The sequence below is a fragment of the Maylandia zebra genome, linkage group LG6, assembly GCF_041146795.1.
Source record: "Maylandia zebra isolate NMK-2024a linkage group LG6, Mzebra_GT3a, whole genome shotgun sequence".
Taxonomy (NCBI): Eukaryota; Metazoa; Chordata; class Actinopteri; order Cichliformes; family Cichlidae; genus Maylandia; species Maylandia zebra.
The window spans coordinates 34873671-34894008 of NC_135172.1; the positions used below are offsets into that span (position 1 = coordinate 34873671).

General features: G+C 39.0%; 2 protein-coding genes across 5 annotated transcripts; both read right to left on the minus strand.

Annotated features, from left to right (window-relative positions):
- Positions 1-572: 572 nt before the first annotated feature.
- On the minus strand, positions 573-5785 carry knop1 (lysine-rich nucleolar protein 1). The gene is made up of 7 exons (XM_004539047.3): positions 5682-5785; positions 5222-5296; positions 4989-5057; positions 3506-4906; positions 3340-3417; positions 2220-2288; positions 573-1084 (listed from the first exon to the last, which is right to left on the minus strand). Exons 4-7 carry the CDS (start codon positions 4862-4864, stop codon positions 779-781), a joined length of 1812 nt encoding a protein of 603 aa, XP_004539104.3. The 5' UTR covers positions 4865-4906; positions 4989-5057; positions 5222-5296; positions 5682-5785; the 3' UTR covers positions 573-778.
- Positions 5786-7400: 1615 nt separating this feature from the next.
- Positions 7401-18470, minus strand: gprc5bb (G protein-coupled receptor, class C, group 5, member Bb). Of its 4 annotated transcripts, none has more exons than XM_076885119.1 (5): positions 18381-18470; positions 17728-18278; positions 15841-16951; positions 10647-10759; positions 7401-10523 (listed from the first exon to the last, which is right to left on the minus strand). In XM_076885119.1, the coding sequence occupies exons 3-5, from the start codon at positions 16949-16951 to the stop codon at positions 10479-10481; spliced, it is 1269 nt and encodes a 422-aa protein (XP_076741234.1). In that variant the 5' UTR covers positions 17728-18278; positions 18381-18470; the 3' UTR covers positions 7401-10478. The 4 variants fall into 4 exon arrangements, with proteins under 4 accessions (XP_076741234.1, XP_076741236.1, XP_004539102.2 ...); XM_076885121.1 differs by having other exon boundaries at positions 17728-18185; positions 18381-18457; XM_004539045.4 differs by lacking the exon at positions 18381-18470 and having other exon boundaries at positions 17728-18368.
- Positions 18471-20338: the final 1868 nt, after the last annotated feature.

Sequence of the window (20338 nt, forward strand, 5' to 3'; positions counted from 1 at the left end):
AAGAGGATGGATCTCTGCTTTCATGTGGTTTACTCCAGATTCTGACCTGGTAGTGACTGACTGCCTGGGTAGGATTCAACATCTTGTGGATTTAAATGCTCTTATATATACCTCAGTTGTAACAATTGGTTATTTGAGTTACTGCTGCCTGCAGCAAGAACCAACAAAACATTTTCACCTAGATCTGCCACTCACTGAATACTTGTTTTTCTGCACCATTCTCTGTAAATCTGAAGAGATGCAGGAAATGTTATGCAGGAAAATTCCCATAAACAATCACGTCACTCAACATCACTTGAATCACCCTCCTTCCTCATTCTGATGCGCTGTTTGAACTTCAGCAGGTGCCTTGACCATGTTTACATGCATAAATGCGTTGAGTCGTTTCCATGTGATCTGCTGATTAGATATAGTTGCATTAACAGTCAAGTGTATCTAACAAAGTAATCAGTAAGTGTAGATGTCTCATTGTGATCTTTCCCCAAACGTATATGTTTCACTATTTTACAAAGTAAACAGTAATCCTTAATCTATATAAAATCCCACAAACTGTTATAAAATAATGAGCTGCTCACACATTAAACCAGCCGCTTGTTTTCCAGCTGTTGGAGAAATGTTTAATATACAGTATATACAACTAACGATGTGTTTTTCTTTTTTTCACCAGTGTACATTTGACTTTCTGCAGGATCAATTCTACAGTAAAGCTGATTAAACAAAAAAGTGTGCCAATTAAAACACTATGTACAAAAGCTTTGTAAAACCAAATCTTCACTCGTCAATCATCAAAGCGAACTGATCGACATGTATTGATATCAATTGAAAATTTCTTATTGGACGGTGCAGTAAACCCAAGTCCCGCCCCCCTGTTATTAAAGTCCATTCTGCGCGAGTGGGCTCGTTCAAACTCCCCCAGAAGGCCTTGCTGCAACTGCTGCTGCGCGTCCTTCCCTAGTGCCATATTTGCTCCACCAGTGCTCGTCGCCGCCGGCTGGAAACCCTTTTTAAAGCCCCCCATCAACCGGAGGAACTTCTGCTGTTGTTCAGAGCTGTTGAACTGCGCCGTGCTCCACTGGCCCAAACCCTGCAGAACAGAAACAAAAGTTCATAAACATTAGAAATGCATTCAGGAGTAAAGTTTCCACATTTAAGAACCTTCTTCTGCTTGAAGACTATAATTCTGTAGCTACAGCCACACTAAACGCATCGTTTTCTCTCCCGTCCACACCGAGACGGCGTTTTCGCTGATGGAAAACGCAACATTTTAAAAACGCATGCATTTGATAAAGGTGCTTTCACGTCGCAGTGTGGACAGCAAAAGCGGAGACTTTCTAAAACGATGACGCATGTTAGTCATGTGATGCAGTCATGTGACCAATTAAACAAAGACAGCGGAGGGCATTATACAGCAGTTGTTTTGTTTGCTCTCAGTTTTGACAGCCCTATTAAAGATTAATATCAGTCTGTGCATGCTCCAGATAGCTTTTCTTCAAATTCTTTAACTCTCTCTCGCTTTTGCAACTTTGTACTTTTGTGTTACTCGCAGCAACAACTCCACCTCATTGTTAGTCCATTTAAAAAACTCAGTGCTTTTCCTCAACATTTTGCCGCCACGTTTCAAAGAGCTGGAAAGTAAATAAGCGGCAGACAGAAATGAGGCAGGTCGAATCGTCTTGCGTTTCACGCATGCGCAGTACCGGAACATAACAGTTTTCAGCCGTTTCAATGTGGATGCACAACTCTGTGAAAACGGCTAAAAACGCCAGTGTGGACGCGCAGGGTTTTCAGACGAAAACGCCGTTTTCAAATCTATCCGGGCTAGTGTGGACGTAGCCTTAGAAACTTGGGATTATTTGTTTTAAAAGATGGGGGCATTTGGCAGGTAGAACTGATCTTAAAGACGTATGTGAGCATTGTGAGAAGTTTTTTGTTTTATTTTTATCTTCACCCACAACAGAGTCTTCCTTAGATAACCCCGTATGTCTCATCTCTGTTTACCATTCCCTTTTTTTGAGTCTATCTGCCATGTTAATTCATTAAAATGCATTGGTGTTGCACAAGGAAGGGCATCTGACATAAAAACTCTGCCAGATCAAACATGCTGAGCTACGTGCTGTGACAAACAAGTGCTCCTTCATTTAAAGGCATTTAAGACACGGGGAGTTTGCATAGTGGTATTCTTTGTAAAAACAAAACAAACAAACAACACTAATACCGACCGTAGGTTTGACTGTTTTGTCAGGTTGAGAGGCCTTGTCGATCTCCATTTGTAAAGCCTGTCTTCTTTCCTTTAAGACAAAAACAAACAAAACAAAACAATCATCAAACTACACTGCATAAAACACAAAAAGCATTCTGATTTGCTTAGCTCTGGTAAACTCATTTTACATCGTGGGCCACATACAACCCACTTTGAGCTTAAGTTAAAATACCCTTTCTGACAGTGTAAAGGTATTTAACTGCACATTTAATCTCTGAGATATCTCAATATATGAGGAAGAAGAGTAATTTAAACATTGTCTCCGCTTTTCAAGATGATAAAAAAAATGCTGCTCCTGTAATTATAAAGTGGATTTTTTTTTTGTTGATTCCCAGAAAACTTCCTATTTTTGTAATTTATTTTTACTGTGGACACGCTTAAAAACAGACACCTATAGCTGTACATTGGAACTAAATAATAAAAATACATAAGATTTAAATAAAAAACACATTTAAAAAAGCTCAAATAACTAAAACAAAAGCTAAAAAAAGAAAAGAAAAAAAAGGAAAAAGTGTTTTAAAACGAGTTTTAAAAGTAGACAGTGAAGGGGCCTCTCCACCTGCAGAGGCGACTGGGCACGATAGAAAAAGCCTAGTCGCTTCTGCGCTTCCTACTGGATCTTGGTCAGCTGACCTGAGACACTGACAGGGTGTGCAGGGATCAGGAAGTGCAGAGAGGGAAGGTGGGGCAAGATTGTGAAAGGATTTAAAAACAAACGTAAGAATTTTAAAATGAACTCTAAAAGACACAGGCAGCCTGTGCAGCGAGGCCAGGACAGGGGTGCAGCTGACGCGAAAGTAATGACCCACTGACTCAGTGGTCAGTGACGTCAGACAGAAACTACAGTTTAACAACTTGAATGAATGTGTTTCCTTGGACCTTACGTGATATATGTCACATCTTGCTCATAGTACATAATAATGATGTGACAAGGGCTGCTAATATAAAAGTGGCCTGTAGAAGAACAGTGTTTCCTAAATTTCTGAAGGACTACGTGCATTTTGAAACATGCCAATTCCTGATTATGGCAATAAGTTTCACACATCAATCTACGGAGCGATAACGAGAGCTCTGTTGACCTGATTGATGGTGATCTCATCAGTGTTTCCACTCCTCTCTGACAGGAAAACCACGTCGACTTGGGGAGACTCCTGAAACTACAGTTCATAAAAAGCTCATACACTGTTCATACCAAATAAAAAGCATCCAGGCACACGGCTAACAACCTGAGAGAAGCGCACTCACCTCTGGGTCTTCCCGTTCTTGTTTGATGTTTTTCTTCTTTTTAGCAACAGGTTCAACTCCAGAGTTGCTCGTGCGTTGCACCTTAGCAGAGCTCTTTTTCTTTTTGCTCTTCTTCTTGTCACCAGCTTCGCCACTCTGCTCATCCCCCTGAACCTCCTGTTTGTCTTCTTCCTCTTCACATTTTACCTTTTTTCTTTTCTTCTTCTTTGGCTCTTCTTCCTCTGCATTGGTAGACTCCACAGTAGCTATTTTACATTTACCCTTTTTTACCTTTTTCTTAAATTCTGTCGTTACTTCATCATCAGTAGTAACAATAACACTGTTTGTTGATTTCTCTTGCTTTTCACTTTTTCTAACTTTGTCTGATGCTGCGTTGCTCTTTTTGTTTTTGCCTTTAACCTCTGTTGTTTCTACTCCATTTTCTTCTTTAGTCTCAGTTTCTTTCTTTTTCTTCTTTTTTATTTTTACGTCCTCGTGTTCGATTTTTTCTAACTTTATGCCATTTTCAGCTGCTTTAGCTTTCTTTATTGTTGCTCCTTCCACAGTTAAAGGGCATTTTTGTTTTTTCTTCTTTTCTTTTCTTTGCCCTTCGGTCGCCTCTGTGCTCATATCTAAAGCATGTTGCTTATCTTTCACTTTCTTGGGCAGACTGTCTTGTTCCACTTGCTTTTCTTCCTCCTCTTCTTTTACCATATTTTCTCGTTTTATTTGTGTAGACTTATTCTTTACGTTCTTCTTCTGTTTCTTATCCACTTCCTGCTCTTTTACTAAAGTATCTGCAGTTTCTACATAAGCCTCGCCATCAGCCAACACCTTATTTTTCTTCTTCTTTTCTTTGCTTTTCACCTCAGTCTCCTCTGTGCTCATATCTAAAACCTGTTTTTTCCCTTTCTTGACTTTTTTGGGCAGATTATCTTTTCCCACTTGCTCCTCTTCCTCTTTCACCATGTTTTCTTGTTTAATTTGTGTAGACTTCTTTTTTCCTTTTGTCTTCTTCTCTTTCTTTTCCACTTCCTTCTCTTTTACTAAACTCTGTGTAATTTCTCCTAGACTCTCACCATCTGCCAGCAGCCTCTTCTTCTTCTTCTTTTTGGTGACATCTTGTCCATCAGTGACCTCAGAGTCATTGACATCATCCAGAGAATCTGTTTTCCTCTCCTTCTTTTTCTTATTTTTTTCCTTCTCACCATTTCCGTCCCAAGACCCGTCTTCGATCCCCACAGCATCAGCCATTTTGCCTTTCTTCTGTTCTTTTCTCACCTCTTTTAGGCTGGAATCATCAGCTTTTCCTTTTTTGTGTTTCTTCTCTTTCTTTATATTATTTTCCTCACTCTTCTCTTCCTCCATCTTCATTTTCATGATTTCTGAGTGCCTCTCCTCAGCTACAGGTCTCTTGCTTGACTGGTGAGAGAAAGTTCACTGTTACTTCAAGTTTCTATTCTGTGTTTGTGGAACAGTGAATGACAGAGCAGTAAACACTAACCAAAGGTTTGGCTGGCTCTTTGGGTCGGGACTGCTGATCAATTTCTCTTTGGAGGGCCAGTCGCTTTGCCTGAAGAGAACCAATCAGAACTGGACATAAATATTTGTAATAAAAATGGACAACCCCACCGCAACACTGTTTTGTGTATTGGTTAGCAAGTCTGGATTACTTTGTCGCCTTGTAGCGTTAAGAAGTCAGAATAAGATATTCCGATTAGGTTGGATAATCAGTACCTGATCAATTGTGATTTCAATGGGCTTGTGACAGGACCTTTCAGAAACAAAAACTACGTCCTCATCGGAATCCGTCTGAAACATAAAAGGGAAATATCAGCATCCATTCAGACACATCTCTAAGCTAACCGGTCCATGGTCTCAAATATTTAGAAAAAAAATGAAGTTAAAGCTTTACTAAAACACCAGGTGTTGTGTTTGAATATGCACGTTAAAGGCAAAATAATATATATAATATATAACAAAACTAAGCGATTTGATTCAAGATAAGAAGACCAGGTTTATGCACAAAACGCTACAGGTAACTGGCCACGCTAGCTTATTAGCCAACGGGAGCTTACAGTAAAAAAAAGTTAATCCGATCCAGAACTGAACAGTTTAATTAGTCAGACAATTACACTATTTTGGCACAAGCGCATCGGATATTGTAAAATACAAACTTCAAAAGCGATTTACTTACTTTGCACACTTTTACAATTCACGTGGGTAGCGTTTTACGTTCGCGACCCGGAAGTAGATTTTTCTCTTCCTGCTAGAGACGAGAAAGGAGTCCGTAGCAACGGAGGCGAGCGTGCACGTAAGTGAGCTGCTAAACAGTTTGACAGTTGTTTAATTTTTAATTTTCACTGTTTTTGTTTGTGTTAACCATCAACATTAAAACGATTAAAAAATATTAACTAAAATATGCACAATTTTCAATTGTAACCCAAGTAGGACCAAATTCAGAACTCATAATTACTTTGTCTTTATTTAAACAGACGTATGTAGTTAGATGTATGATTTGCTTATGATAATGTTAAATACCCTCAAGTTATTACTGTCAGTGTCATTGAGGAAAAGTGACGATGCAAGTCAGCAACGCCTAACAGACGTCTCTTTGAAACATGTCTTGTGATTTGAGGCTGACTTTAAAGCATGATCTCACTTGAAACTTGCAAAATAAATAACAATGCTGTGTATTTAAGGTTATTATGCATACTTTTTATAGTGGGATTTTAGATATGGTTGTGTGTGCTGAATTTCTTGTGCAGGTGGCAGAATTTCTTATGAAATGGCAAGGGGAGTGAGATGAGCCTAATGTGCCCCTGTCAAAGTTGTACTTCCCCCTTTTTGGGTGACATTCCAGTATTGACAATACACTTGTGACAGCAGATAATATCATTGAGCTTCAAATGCACTTTGTTCATGACACAAATAACAGCTCAATTATTCCAAGCCACTTACTTACCACAGGGGAAGGATGCATTTTACACCAGATGTCCTTCCTAATGTAACCCTCCCATTTATTCAGGCTTGTGATCCCTGAGGCTGGGTTTGTGTCGAAAAAACAGGTATCTTTCAAAGCAGGATCCACAACTTAAACACATAGTTTGAGGAGAAATTTTGGGAGTTTGGCAGCGAAATCCCTGTTATTTTAACAGTGAATTCACCCTGCTGACTTCTGTTACAACCAGGGATTAAAATGGTCTGAAATGATGTGGCACCTTAAGTAAATTAGTAATTTACATCTCTTTAACGCATGATAAAATCAAGCCACTTAATTATTCATGTTTTGTGTCCAGCATTCTTACAAGCCTTTCTAAACATAGGCTCACCCCCCCGCATCCGAATCCAGCTCTGCTCCTAGTAGCTAGCTGCAATCCTCCTCCATCTCCATCATCCAGCAGGCCATGCTTTTGCAGGTCCCTGACGTTCTTACTACTGAAAGCTTACTTATTTTTAGAAGACTCCCACATGCAGTGAGGATTTTTGGCTATTTATGTGATATGACTTGGCTCGTGATTTAACATAACACAGAGAAGGGGGATGTGTGTGCCTTCATATCAGTAGTTTCAGTCCTACTAAATAACACTCAAAGCTAATGATATAGCTTAAGTATCATAAGCAGATTTGCATATATATTAAGTTTTAAAATACACTCTAGATCAGGATTGTTAAGGAGAATGTGTGGACTAATATGTGGACCAATTTTAAGGATAATCTTTTCAGGAAACATACATTTATATGCTTGAAGTGTTGCTTGGAAACCAGTTTGGTGTTAAAACAGTTGCACCATTTCTTTCTTTATTTGTGATTCAGTTACAGTGCACTGAACACTTGACGACGATACATCTGAACTAGATGTAGTAGTACCTGACTTTATAGTTATCCCAACAATAAAAACAACAACACCAGGGTATATTTAACAGAATAGGTGCACTGATGTATTAGTCACTTTGTGCAAATCACATTACAGACATTCATGTTATGCTGCCATAAAACAGTGACAGAGCTATCATTATAAGAGGATCTCAAAAAAGAAATACCAGTGCTTTTTCACATTTGGAACAACTACAGTACATGTTTAAAAATCAGTTATATAGGCTTAATACATTAAAAAAAATCCTACAATGATCATATTTTCATTGTACTATATTAGAACACAAGGCTTTACACAAAAGTAAAATCACTCACAGTTTAGTTGTTTAGTGTTATAGTAAGAAGAAATGGTCTCAAGATTAGAGAAGAACATTGTGAGACCTGCTTTTCAACCTCATTTTACTAACTTGTTCAGGATTGGATTCAGAATTCAGTCTCAAAGTTAACTGAGTCTTAATAGGTTAAATTCAACACAAACTTTTCAGCATTGTAATTAAATGGGCTTGATTTACTAAACAGGACAAAATAGTGCGTGAGCACGATCCCCAAATAGCACTTACAGGTGTGGTTAGTTATCTAAACACACCCACTTTCAGTTCATTATAATATCAATTGCAAAAAATGTGATATGCTGTTTTTCAGTGTAAAATATCACGACTGGATCGGTCACAAAAATCTCTGAAATCCCACCTCTGACATGCAATCTTGTTACTGCAATGTCTTTGTTAATACTGATGTTACTTTTTTTTCACACCAAAACCCAATTTCTGCTTGTGCAATACGTCAGCAAATCTGGCCCAAAATATCAAAGGTTTCCAGTTAAATTTACAGTTATGCCAAATCTTTTCATTTTGTTTCATGGAATTTAAAGTTTAACTGTAAAGTGGGAAGAAAATGCAAGAAAACCCTTTGGAATTATCAAAATAACCCTACATGTAAACTTACATGTGATATCCCACATAGTGTTATCATTTTGGGCCACTTTTGTTTCTGTTGCGCCTGGGACTCCACCAAGTGATCACCACCATTAAGCTTCAGTATAATGTAAGGATGGGTGGTATTAAGCTGAAGTCTAGTAGAGGTTAGGTAAGAAGGTAATAATGAGAACAATAAGCCTAACCTGAAGTAAAATCATCATCTCTGTCTTGCCAACATACCATAAAGCCTGCTTTGTTGTCATTTTGACTGAGGTGGGACCATAATACACAAAATTAATGTTTTGTTGTAGTCAAAAAATGTGAAACAACCGATTAAGACCTTAAACTCATAGGGGAAGTTCTTACAAAGGTGGGAATCAAGGGAGCCCAGACTTTTATAAATTTTGACTTCTTTTTGCAACATCAAGGGCCCCTGCTGACCGTTAGAAAGAACCCATGTTTAAGGCACTTTGGCACTAGCTTTACTTATCAGACTCAGAAGCTACAGCCATCTTTTATATACATTTTATGGCTTTCTGGAATGAATTTATTAACCAGTGTACTACAGAATGATTTCAGTGAAATATAATCCTAAAATGAACCCAGGAGCATCGTTATATGACAGTTTAAGGAGGTATAAGATCCAAGGTTCATCATTTTTCCTTTGTCAATATATATATTCACTATGTTTAATGAAGACTAATGACAGCTGTTTATTTCTCACCACCAGTTAATGGATAAAAACCCAATAAAAAAAATTTAGATTTTTAATTCCAAAGGGTTTACTTTTTCTGCCATTTTTAAGATTTTATCATACATCTAAAAAATGTTGATAATGCACAATAAACTCTGCAAGACAAAACAGTCTGACCACAGAAACGGTTACCTGTTTCTTTTAGGTTTACACATACCTGGCCTTCCTCAGCAACGGGATTTGCTTGATTGTCCAGAAATTGTTTTATTTTTAAATGTAAATTTTCTGACTTATTGGCTTAGAGGGGTGAGACTGTTTTGTCAATGATCTCTCCAATGCCAATTTATTAGAAACACAAACAACTGGTCATTTTCTTTAGTATACAGTTATTAAAATTCTAGAAAACAAAACACTTATGTTTTGACAAAATACATTACCTTTAAACTGTGCTTTTACATGCATGTCCAGTAATGTCAAATATCACAATTCCCAGATGTAATCAGTGCTGATAAAGTGCAAAATTACAGCCACTAACAGTAAACCCTATTTACTAATACTGCAGGATTAGTGCTGCAGTATTAAATGGCTTTTTATCATAGGCTTATTAAAAATTAACCTTGTTTAAAAAAAACAATCCACAAGCTGTAGAGTTTTTATTCACCTTTTAAAATAAAAGTCCTCCACAGCCCTGCACGAGATCTGCTGAATACAAAGCCTTTATGAGTAAACACTGTGAATGTGGCAAACTGCCCAACAGTACTTATATTGGAAAGGCGAGGGATAGAGAGAAAATCACTATGCGAATCCTTTGGGACTTTCCAGGATGAAAAACAGAGGCTGTGCAAGCATTGTGGGTGTAAGCAGGTATTTTACATACCTATCCTAACAGCTTATTTGTAGTTGTAGCTTGAATGCAAACAAAAAAAAAATAATAATAATAAATGACATACAAAGTGCATTTTTATGAAGTAAGCATGGTTGATAAACAAAAGTTAGAATGTTGCAGCACTGGTTTGGTGCTGCTCAGGCAAAAGAGTTTACCTCAACACATTCAAGTCTTCCTCTAAGCTCAACTCTGTCATGGTTTAACAACAGGTCATTCAATATGTCTCTTTTAATATAATATAATTTAAAAAAAACACTTTAAATATAACATTTAGTTGTGCTAATAGACTTCTTGTTCTTGTGTGTATGTATTATAATTCAGATTACACGTGTTCATCGAAAAATGCATCATCGAAAAATATCACTTTACTGAGAGATGTCGCTTTCTCTTCCCTCTCTTGTTCCTTTACATCCATCAAAAAAGCCTTCGGGAAAATGTAGGCAAAAATACCACTAGTTTCTTTTTAAAATGCCAAATCTGCACATGTGTGGCAAAAAACACAAACACAGTAAACATAGCTATCTCTTATGAAGTCGCTTCTTTGTGATATGTACCGTCTTTAATACTTCTTCCCTCAAAAATGTGACTGAAGTGTGTCCTCTTCAACATTTGCCCCGTATATTACCATAACCGTCGTCCAGTGTAGTTAACTGGGGCTGTGGGCATCTATAAGACACGAACAAGTAGTGAGAAAGTACAGCATTCTACTGTATCTAATCTACTGTACAGTCATGTTATTCCAGAGTGATTTAGAGGCAAAAACGCAGTTTGTGTTTATGGCATACTTACTGTACCACCGTTCATCACTAGAGCCATCTCGGTAGGTTGGTAGACATGCCCTCTGAAGGCGATACCAGGACGCATACTTCCATGGCTACCGTGGTATGTTCCGCTTCGGAGAGCTGGCACGCACACACACAAAAGATGCATTTGGTACTAAGAATAACCAATGTGTCATCTGATTATAATTATTACATAACCTTGAAAGTCCAAGCAGCTGACTTTAAGTATAACTTTCATACTGATCATATACCTTTTTGTGATCTTTATTTGGATGAATAAACTACAGCCATGTGAAAGAGAAACTTGTCAGAGGGCTCTGCATTGTGTCAGCCACTAAGTACACCCTTACTGCTTCCATAAGAATTAAAAGGGTAAGTGGCATCCAGTTGCTGCTAATCAAATGCACTTGATTTGTTGATCACTGGTTCGTGTGGCACCAACCACATGGGTTGGTGGTTTGTTGATCTGAAGCATTCAGGTGCCACAATCTTCCCAGCAAACATCCCAGTAAATTCACCCCAAGGTAAGGCCGTGTAGTGCTTAGAGGGAAAAATAACAAACAGCTGCATCTCAGACTCTACAACACTCAGTTAACTTGCAAAATATTTAAATTCTTGACAGCACAGTTAAAAAAGACAAGAAGTATGGCTTGTTTAGAAGGGCTGTCAGAATAATATCGTTCGGACAGACAAAATTAAAGTGAAGATGAATTCAGTTCTACATTTTGACTCATTTGAATTAATTGAACACTTGTTTTGTTGCCTTCTTTGTTCTGTTCTCTTTTCATGTCATGCATTTATTTCCCACACTTGTTTTCTCAGTTACTTCATGCCTACTGATTCTGTCTTTGTCCTTTCTGCCTCTGTTCTTTTCTACAGGCATCTCTGTTTCCTGCATGTTTCTGATTTGCAGTAACTTACAAACCTGCTCAGTACATACTGTTGCTGTTGCTCAGTGCCCTTTGTTTCACTCTGCTTTTATAGACAGATTGAGGCAGATGACTGCTCATACTCAGTCTAGTGACGTCCAAGGTTTCTTCTTGTTAGCGTTCATATTAAGTCTCCTGCAAAGACTGAACACTTTAAATTTGCTGGCGTTCTGATTTGTATAAGTTCATTTCATGCCGCACTATGTGACATGGATTTAATATACCTGGGCTGGAAATCAAGTTTGGTTCATGTAGACTCTGTGCTTAATGAAAACTGCTCTGTCACGAGCTATGACGCTTTGCTATTTGTTTCCACTACATTCCCTTAGTTGCTTTCACAAAGGCAGCTGTTGACATGCTGTATTTAAAAAAAAGGAACTGCTGGTGTTGAGTTGATTAGTGCGTCATTTCAGCTGCATTCCTGGTTGGCTGGTTATTTAATTGAAGTAGGTCACAGCTACCGTGAAATTGTGAGATAGTTATCCTTGATTTCTAACACTGTCAGAATTTTGTCCCAGGCTATCTTTGGTTGCGAGACCATTACAACTGCCAACTTTAACATCTCTCACTGTGCAATGCAGGATCTCATGTTTTGAATTTTTTTAGTAAGTCAGACATGTTAGCAGCCCAACCTCAGTCTCTTAGCAACTTTCTGAAGTCACTACAAGTACAGTGTTGTGTCTTGATGCATGCTCAGTCATCCAGGTAAGTAAATCTCCAAAAGTTGGTTCTGTTCATCTGGACGTAGCGTTTTGTGGGAGAAACGCTTCGTCACTCATCCAAGTGACTTCTTAATTTAATTAATTTAAATTAATTTAATTTAATCTTAATTGTGCAAATTCTCATGACCATTGATCAACAGCCACTGATCAAAGCCCACTGATCAATGGCCATGAGGACCATTCACACAGAGTTGGGGAATGGCTGCAATCACAGCATTGTAAGGTGGTGACAGATGTACCCTTAGGCCCCTCCTCGATTCAGAGATGGTCTTTCCCTTTTCACGTAAATGGCCTCCTTGACTCCGCGCTCAAACCAGCGTTCCTCCCTGGCCTGATGAGGTGGCTCTACCTCATCAGGCCAGGACTCTGCAGTCTATTTACACCTACAGGCCAGTGGACACTCTTTCAAGGATGAGGATGTACACATCCTGGACAGGGAGGAACGCTGGTTTGAGCGCGGAGTCAAGGAGGCCATTTACGTGAAAAGGGAAAGACCATCTCTGAATCGAGGAGGGGCCTAAGGGTACATCTGTCACCACCTTACAATGCTGTGATTGCAGCCATTCCCCAACTCTGTGTGAATGGTACTCATGGCCATTGATCAGTGGGCTTTGGTCAGTGGGCTTTGGTCAGTGGCTGTTGATCAATGGTCATGAGAATTTGCACAATTAAGATTAAGGAACTGACCTCCCAGCCCATTGTTCCTTCACTGGGCTGGTTTCAGTCATTATGCAAATGTACTGGTTATAAGATTGGGGAAACCTGCAGTCAGCTGAGACTGAAGAAGTCATTTGGATGAGTGACGAAGCGTTTCTCCCACAAAACGCTACGTCCAGATGAACAGAATCAACTTTTGGAGATACAGTGTTGTGTCTGCACTGTCTTGTGTCTGTATCGTGTATCGACTTAAAAGACATGTGCTTGATGAAGAACGGTTTGATAAACAAGCCCCTTTCCAGTGTTTTTGAAAGGCGTAGCTAATATCAAATCAAAAATGAGCATGTACTTTTTTTAAATTCTCAGTTTCAGCATGTTTTGCAAACATTGCATTCTTTCTTTATTTCCATTGTTTAGACTGTCTGCATTCATTTTTACAGTTTCACCTGAGCAGTGGTCTGATTGGAGTATATAAAAACACCTGTATGGTTATGACTGAATCACTTCCTACTTAGCTTTTCCTCATGGAATGTGACCTCATTAGTTTAGTCCTTATGTATTATTTATAAGCCATAAAATGTGCAGATCTGCATTTTGGTTGGGTTTGTAGAGAGTAAGTGGAATCCCATGTTTTTCTCTCTTCATGAATACATTCCACATTACAGACACTGAAACAAAAAGATGACAAAACATTTCCCATTTCCCAGCAATGTAAGATCTGTGTTATCATTTTTATGGCACAATAAGATAATGCACAACTTGTTTGTGTTAAATATCTGTGCTATGTTGTATTTACTGTTTATTTAAGTGCAACAATTCAAGAAGAATCTAAGTTTTTCTTAGTCTACAGTATGTTCCATTTTTACACGTTTGAATTGTCTTTTGTTTTTTATTTGTTTCATTTATGTTAGGGGAAATAAATTAAACTCAAAACCAATAGTTTAACCTAGAGATTTAGTAATACTACTTTGAAAAGTCATTTGGTTACATGTGTAGGTGCACAGAGTTTGTCTATGGAGACCTGGATGGAGAGTAAAGACCTGCTAAACTGTGAATCATTTTTTAATAAATGTTATGACTGTGTCAGAAATTCCAGAATGATTCACTACATATACTAACCTTAATAGTGAATGATAAAACATGTAACAATAGAATGAGACTCAAACTTCTCATTTGACTGAGATTTTTTTTTAGCAAAATTCTTCTGAACTGTATTTCCCATGTGCCCCAGTGCAAAGGTACACGTATCCCACAGTGCCTCACAAGAAACTGTACAACGGAAGGTCACCATCCAGCCCTCGCATACTATCAAATACTGCATCAAAAGAAAAATGAGAGCAGTGCTGTAACTTAAACTGTCTTGAAAGGATTTGTTAGTATTGCTCAGTAATATTATGTCTTAATCACAAAAATGCTTAGCAGTATTTATTTATTTTGCTGATTTTGATCTTTCATTTAAATGATGCATTAGCAATTATGCAATAAATTGGCACTTAGAAAGTCACACCATTAGTGTCCAAGAGTGTTTGCTGTTGGTGGTGTTTTTCTTTTTTCCATTTTGCGACTGAGCTCAGTTCACACTCGTCTACATAACATGACTTAATATGGAGCAGCGAATGGGAATGAGACACAAGCAGTATTTTTATTGTTGTTTGGTTCTTTTGTTTGTATGGGGTTTCTGTTGTTGTTTTTTTCATAAACTGAGAAGTGGATCATTTTTAGGTATTACACACACTCACCAGCTGCCCTTACAAACTCACGGTTTTTAAAACATAGCTTAGACTACATTATCAGTTATATAACTAAGAGAAACCTTTACCTTTTACTTTCAACCACAAATTAAATTCTCTTTTAAATTTCTCTTTCTTCTAGATCTGACTGCCTATTAAGAAGTCTAAAAGGATCACCAAATATCATCATCATGCTGGAGACTGCATGTGCCTTTCTATTCCCTTCACTCTTTGTTTATCCTGGCTTATCGAGGCTTAGCTCTTCATCTGTGCATCTCGCTTCAAATAAATATAGCGAGCAATCAAAGTGAGATGACTCATAACTGTACTGCAGTAAAAGCCTGTTGAAAAATCAGACATTTTCTGAGGTTTAATTGGATTCTTCCCATACAGTACCTAGAAATGAGCTTCCCTGTCTGTAAATAAGACTACTTGCCATTCATGGTTGGATGGTGATGTAGTTTTTTTCATGTATGATGAATGGAAAACTGGCCTGCAATTCAAAGTAGGATTAGTTCAGTTATTACTGTAAAAAAAAAAAGAAGGTGATTAAAAGCAGAGGATTGACAAGCAGCAAAGAAGGCAGTAGTGTGTCATGCACCATAACCATGTACCCATCAGATTTTTCATTTTCAGTCTCCGCTTGACTTGAAATATTTTGGTTAACCTTGTGTTTTCATGAACTCGTGAGAGGCTCAAAGAGTTTTAATGGGAAAAATGTAAATGTGGTTGTAAGATACCAATTTTTATATCTAATTGATATTCAGATTGATCTAACATAATTTTATTTTAATTAATATTCTTTTATAAATTATTAATAAAAGTAATTTGGAACTGTAACATTAAATGTATTCAATCAATTAAAACGATTTATTTCAATTTTATGTAACATGTCTGAGATTTTAAAAAGACAAACCACATGAATTACTTTTGTTGTTTTCTCCTTTTTCATTTCTCTTCATAAGGTTGTCACGGTCCCCATTTTTGTTGCCAGTTGCCTAGCAACAGTGGTCTCATAATTTACTGTAAAACACTCAAATGCTAAACGTATTTTGCTCTCAACCTAACATATTGAAACTATGACCTAATAAGTTCCCTTTTTTGTTAGATTAGTTATCTCTGTCACTCAGGTATAGACATGCACACACGTCACATAGGCTTACTTGCACTGTGTTCCTCCATTGAAAAGGCCTGGTTCTCTTGGAAGGATCGGTGCGAATGTGCAGGGAGCTCATCTCCGTAATGTGAAGGAGGAGACGTGTGACTGGTGTCAAAGAAGTCTTGCGTGTCGGATTGTGAAGTTTTCAGGAGACACAGGTGAGTCTCTGGGACAGCGTGGAACAGGAGCAGAAGCCATCCCTGAATAACCAGGGCGACAGCCAGTGCAGGCTCATCGAACACTTTTGCATCCTTATTCCCCCCTCCCTTCTCTCTGTTCCCCCTTCCCCTTAACGTCTGGCTGCCGTAAAGGTAAAACCCCAGCCAGGCCACCCATAGTAATGCTGATGCGAGACTGGACAGGACGAGCCAGATTGCGTTACACTTCCATTTCCGTCTTTCACTATCTCCTTCTCTGTCTTCGTCATTGCCACTTCCTCCATCTACTGCCAGCTCTCCACCACACAGCACCACCCCAAGAGAGAGACCCATGGCTATGAGAAGAAGCCCCAAAGTGTAACTGCAGGTAAGGGCAAAGTCTAAAGGTGGATATTCACAGGCTGGGTGACCCTCCCTAACTACAGTCAGCAGCACCCATTCGGCAGAGATTATCCCCTGAACCAAGGCCAAGGCCAGACCGAGTGCTGCAAGGGAGCTGCCAGATGGGCTTGCCTTTCCAGCTACCAGCCTCCTGAGCCTCACACCCTGCACCAGTAAGCTGGAAAAGCAGAGGGCAAAAAGGGGTCCCCAAAAGGCCCTTCGAACCACACAGAGCGCCTGGTTCTTCCCCACCAGGAAAGCCAGAGAGATGGTAAAAAGCCCAAGAAGTGTGCCCAGAAGCAGGAGTAGAGGCCCCAGGCTGGAGCGCTTGGCAGGATCAGAAATGGAGCGCATCTTGACTAGCAGGAGCACAGCGAGGACCACTGATGTGAGACCACCGCTGCAGGCCACAGTTTCCAGAACAACACCCCAGACTGATTCCAGGTCGCAGAGCACCCTGTATGGAGGATCCACATCCACACTACATCCCCGGGGAGGAGGTGGCGGAGGAGAGGGGTGGGATGACCCATAGCAAATGAGTGGCAGGAGGCAGATGATAATGTGGCTGAGAGCCATCTTAGAGACAGAGACAGAAAACAGTGTACTGGTGAGAAGAGACAGAGAAAGGGTTAAAAGAAAGAGACAAAGATACAAGTACAGGAAGGTTACACTGGGGTGAAAGCTCCAGAGAAGAGGGAGGCAGGGATGTGAGTGTGAAGGTAAATTTCTGCATATTAGTTCCTACTGCATCCTCACAACACCGTAGAAACAGCAGTCAATATCTGTTAACATCCAATATACCTGTTGTGTGAGATGTTTCAAACACACACAGACACATACTCGCGCATTCAATCCACACGACAGACCTGCTTTTAGCACTGGGCAATAGTTTCCATGGAAACGGGAAACAGCGTGGGCTGGCTACATTGCACACTGGGCTTTTGAGAAGTCGAGTTCAGTACCCCAAATCACAGAAAAACATAGGAGTATGCACACACACACACACACACACACACACACACACACACACACACACACACACACACACACACACACACACACACACAGACTCAGTGTTTGTACTGATTACTGAGAATCACATTGGTTAAAAGGTTTCCTTAGAATGACTCCAATCACAGTATAAACCCAATCAATTCAACATTGTACAAAAAAGTTTTAACCCTCAAACTGTAAACAAGCAAAGGCAGAAATGTCCTTTTAAGGTCTGAAACTGAAATACAAGAATAAGTTAATACACATAATGAACACAAGCACAAACCAAATAAAAAAAATAAACAAAACATCATCAAAATTTCAACACAGTTTGATTTTTCTAAGAATCTCCAACTCACCTCAGATAAAGTCTTCACTTGATTTCCTATTATTGAGGGTGCAGAGGTATCATAATTTTCCACAAATCATTTTTGGCATCACTTCACTTAGTTGAAGTAATTTTGTATTCCCTGTTAATGAAATCCTTGAGGCAGCAGAAACAAGTCGGTTTCCATTTTGTCTTTCAAAATGTCGCTGTCTGTGCTCACAGCTTCCACTGTTTTAAAGTACAAAATAACACAATTTGAAAGACCAGTAAATGTCCTGCTGATGCACTGACTTGTCCAGCTGCTCCAAGAAGAATCCACAATTATGATGCATGCCTTGATACTTCACACACCCACACAGTCAAATATATCTTCTGTCTCTTTCACTCGTCTCTCTCACTCTCTGCCTCACTCTCTCGCTCCCTCTGTCGTCTTTCTATCCATTCTGTCTGCATGTCTGCGCCGCTCTCTCTCCCTGCTTCACGCTGAATCTGTGGAGGTGTCAGAGATGCAATCCCAGCTTACTTTCGTTCACCCACACACTGGGAGTATGTTGAGTATGATTTGCAGATGCACCTGTATAACTAGGAAGAAGATAGGAAATAAGTGCAGTACACAAACATCTCACAGTCAGCCCAGGATTAGTCACTAATTTGCACATTCAAGCTCCCACGTCTTCCTCTTACCACTTGTAAAAGTCTTCGGCACACCCATAGTTGTGGGAGGTATAGATTCATCTTTCATCAATAAATTATACCAAAGCTATTTTTTCAGGTGGCAAGATGTCTATTGATGGTTTGCATGTGTCAACATGATATAAAATGATGGGTGTCATGTGGTCAGTCTACACAGGTGAGCCTTGTGGCCATGTATCTATTCTAGTAGAGTGTTGCATAATCTTCTGGAAGACATGATTCAGCCAAGTCTGCTTAGACAGGATTAATCCTTTACCCTGCATGTGATGTTAGAAAGGGACACGGCATTGGGAAAGTCATAATGAGCAGCTACCATTGTCACTGAGCCAGTTTGGATTAGTGTGTGAGAAACTGGTTCTGACAGATGTATGAGCTCAGTGATAGTGAGCAGGCAGGAAAAAACAAAGCTGGTTTGTGGTACACAAATAAGTAAAGCATAGACTGTATAAAAAAGGACATAGCCATGATTTGTAAAGTTGTGAAGTCTTAATTCGAGGATTTCTGTCACGACCTTGTTGATTACATGGAAGTGAGCATAATGTGGAGTGCTAGGTCATCTGCTAATGCTAGCAAGCTGCATCCATAGACTCAATAAACAGACCCACATACCTCCTTATTACTATTAACAAAATACTGCTCACCAGAAATGTTGCACAGACCTCCTGAGCAGACTGGTAATATAGAAAGCCATTGTCTTTGGTCAGCAGGGAGCATTAAAAATGTTCCAAGAGGCACCAAGATTCTGTGCTTGAATGAGCTGAGGGGAAGCGCCAGTTAAAGGTAATATCTCCATAACTATAATAACTTTATGCAGCTATTAAGATTTGGTAAGTTATCTGCCGAGATCAAAACTTTATTTATTTTGATACATTTCTTTATTATGCTCTAATTTAATACGGCAGTCTACGAGGATCAACTGTTTTGGAGACAGCTTCAAGTGGCCATTAGACGAGCTTAATTTTCAGTGCTGGACAACAAGTATGCACACTAGTGTCATGCTGAGTCGATCATGTCAGTGTAATCCAGATAATGAGCCCTCACATGCAGGCAAGCAGCAGCTTAAGTTTATAATTATAGATGAATAGAGTGATGATGAATTGTTTTTTCTGTGCAGCTCATTGTCATTTAATCCTGCTACTAAAATGATTAAAAGTTACTAGAATAAAATAGTAATAATACCTGATTACCTAGGTTGGCATTACCCTAAACATTATAAATAAACGAGTTGTCCTTGAGGTACCATTAAAAAAGGTCACGTCTGTGCAGTAAACACAAAGTAACAACTTGCAGTCATTTAGTGTAGTTTAGAATGGCATTTTGATTGATGTGAAAATGCAAACAATCATCTGAATTTCAGACACATTACAGCATAATATATACAAAGCCTCTAAAGCTCAATAATTACCACAATATGCTGTATAAAGCTTGTTTAATTTTATTTTTCTACATTTAACAGAGTGTCAAATATGAATCCAATTTTCAGGCAGTTGCTTCCTTGTATGTGCAGTCTTTTTTCATGCTGTTAGTGCATGATCCCACAGGGGACGTAGATGCTTGCTACGGAGCTCCGCAAGGGACATTGGAGAAAAAAACAGTAAAGCTAAATTTATGCGAGATCTCGCAAAATAGGCTGCATCCTTCACAGGTCGCAGTTGAAGGACGAGACGGTGTATCCGTCGTGGCCCAACCTATTCCAGAATTCATAGCTTGGCCCAGCCGGCTCCAGTATCCAACAATGCAGGCAGCTACGTAGTTTTAATATTAGTCTTTATGGGTCACAAAATAAACTTTTAAGATATTTTCAGGTGTGAATGTAGCTGTGTATATTTTAAGTTTGATTCTGTAAAAAGTGACAAAAACATTAGCGTTTACTGTACACTCTGTGTGGGAAGAAGACTTTCTACAGCAAAAAATTAAACTTCAAATCTGTGCAAGCACCTAGCAAGCCA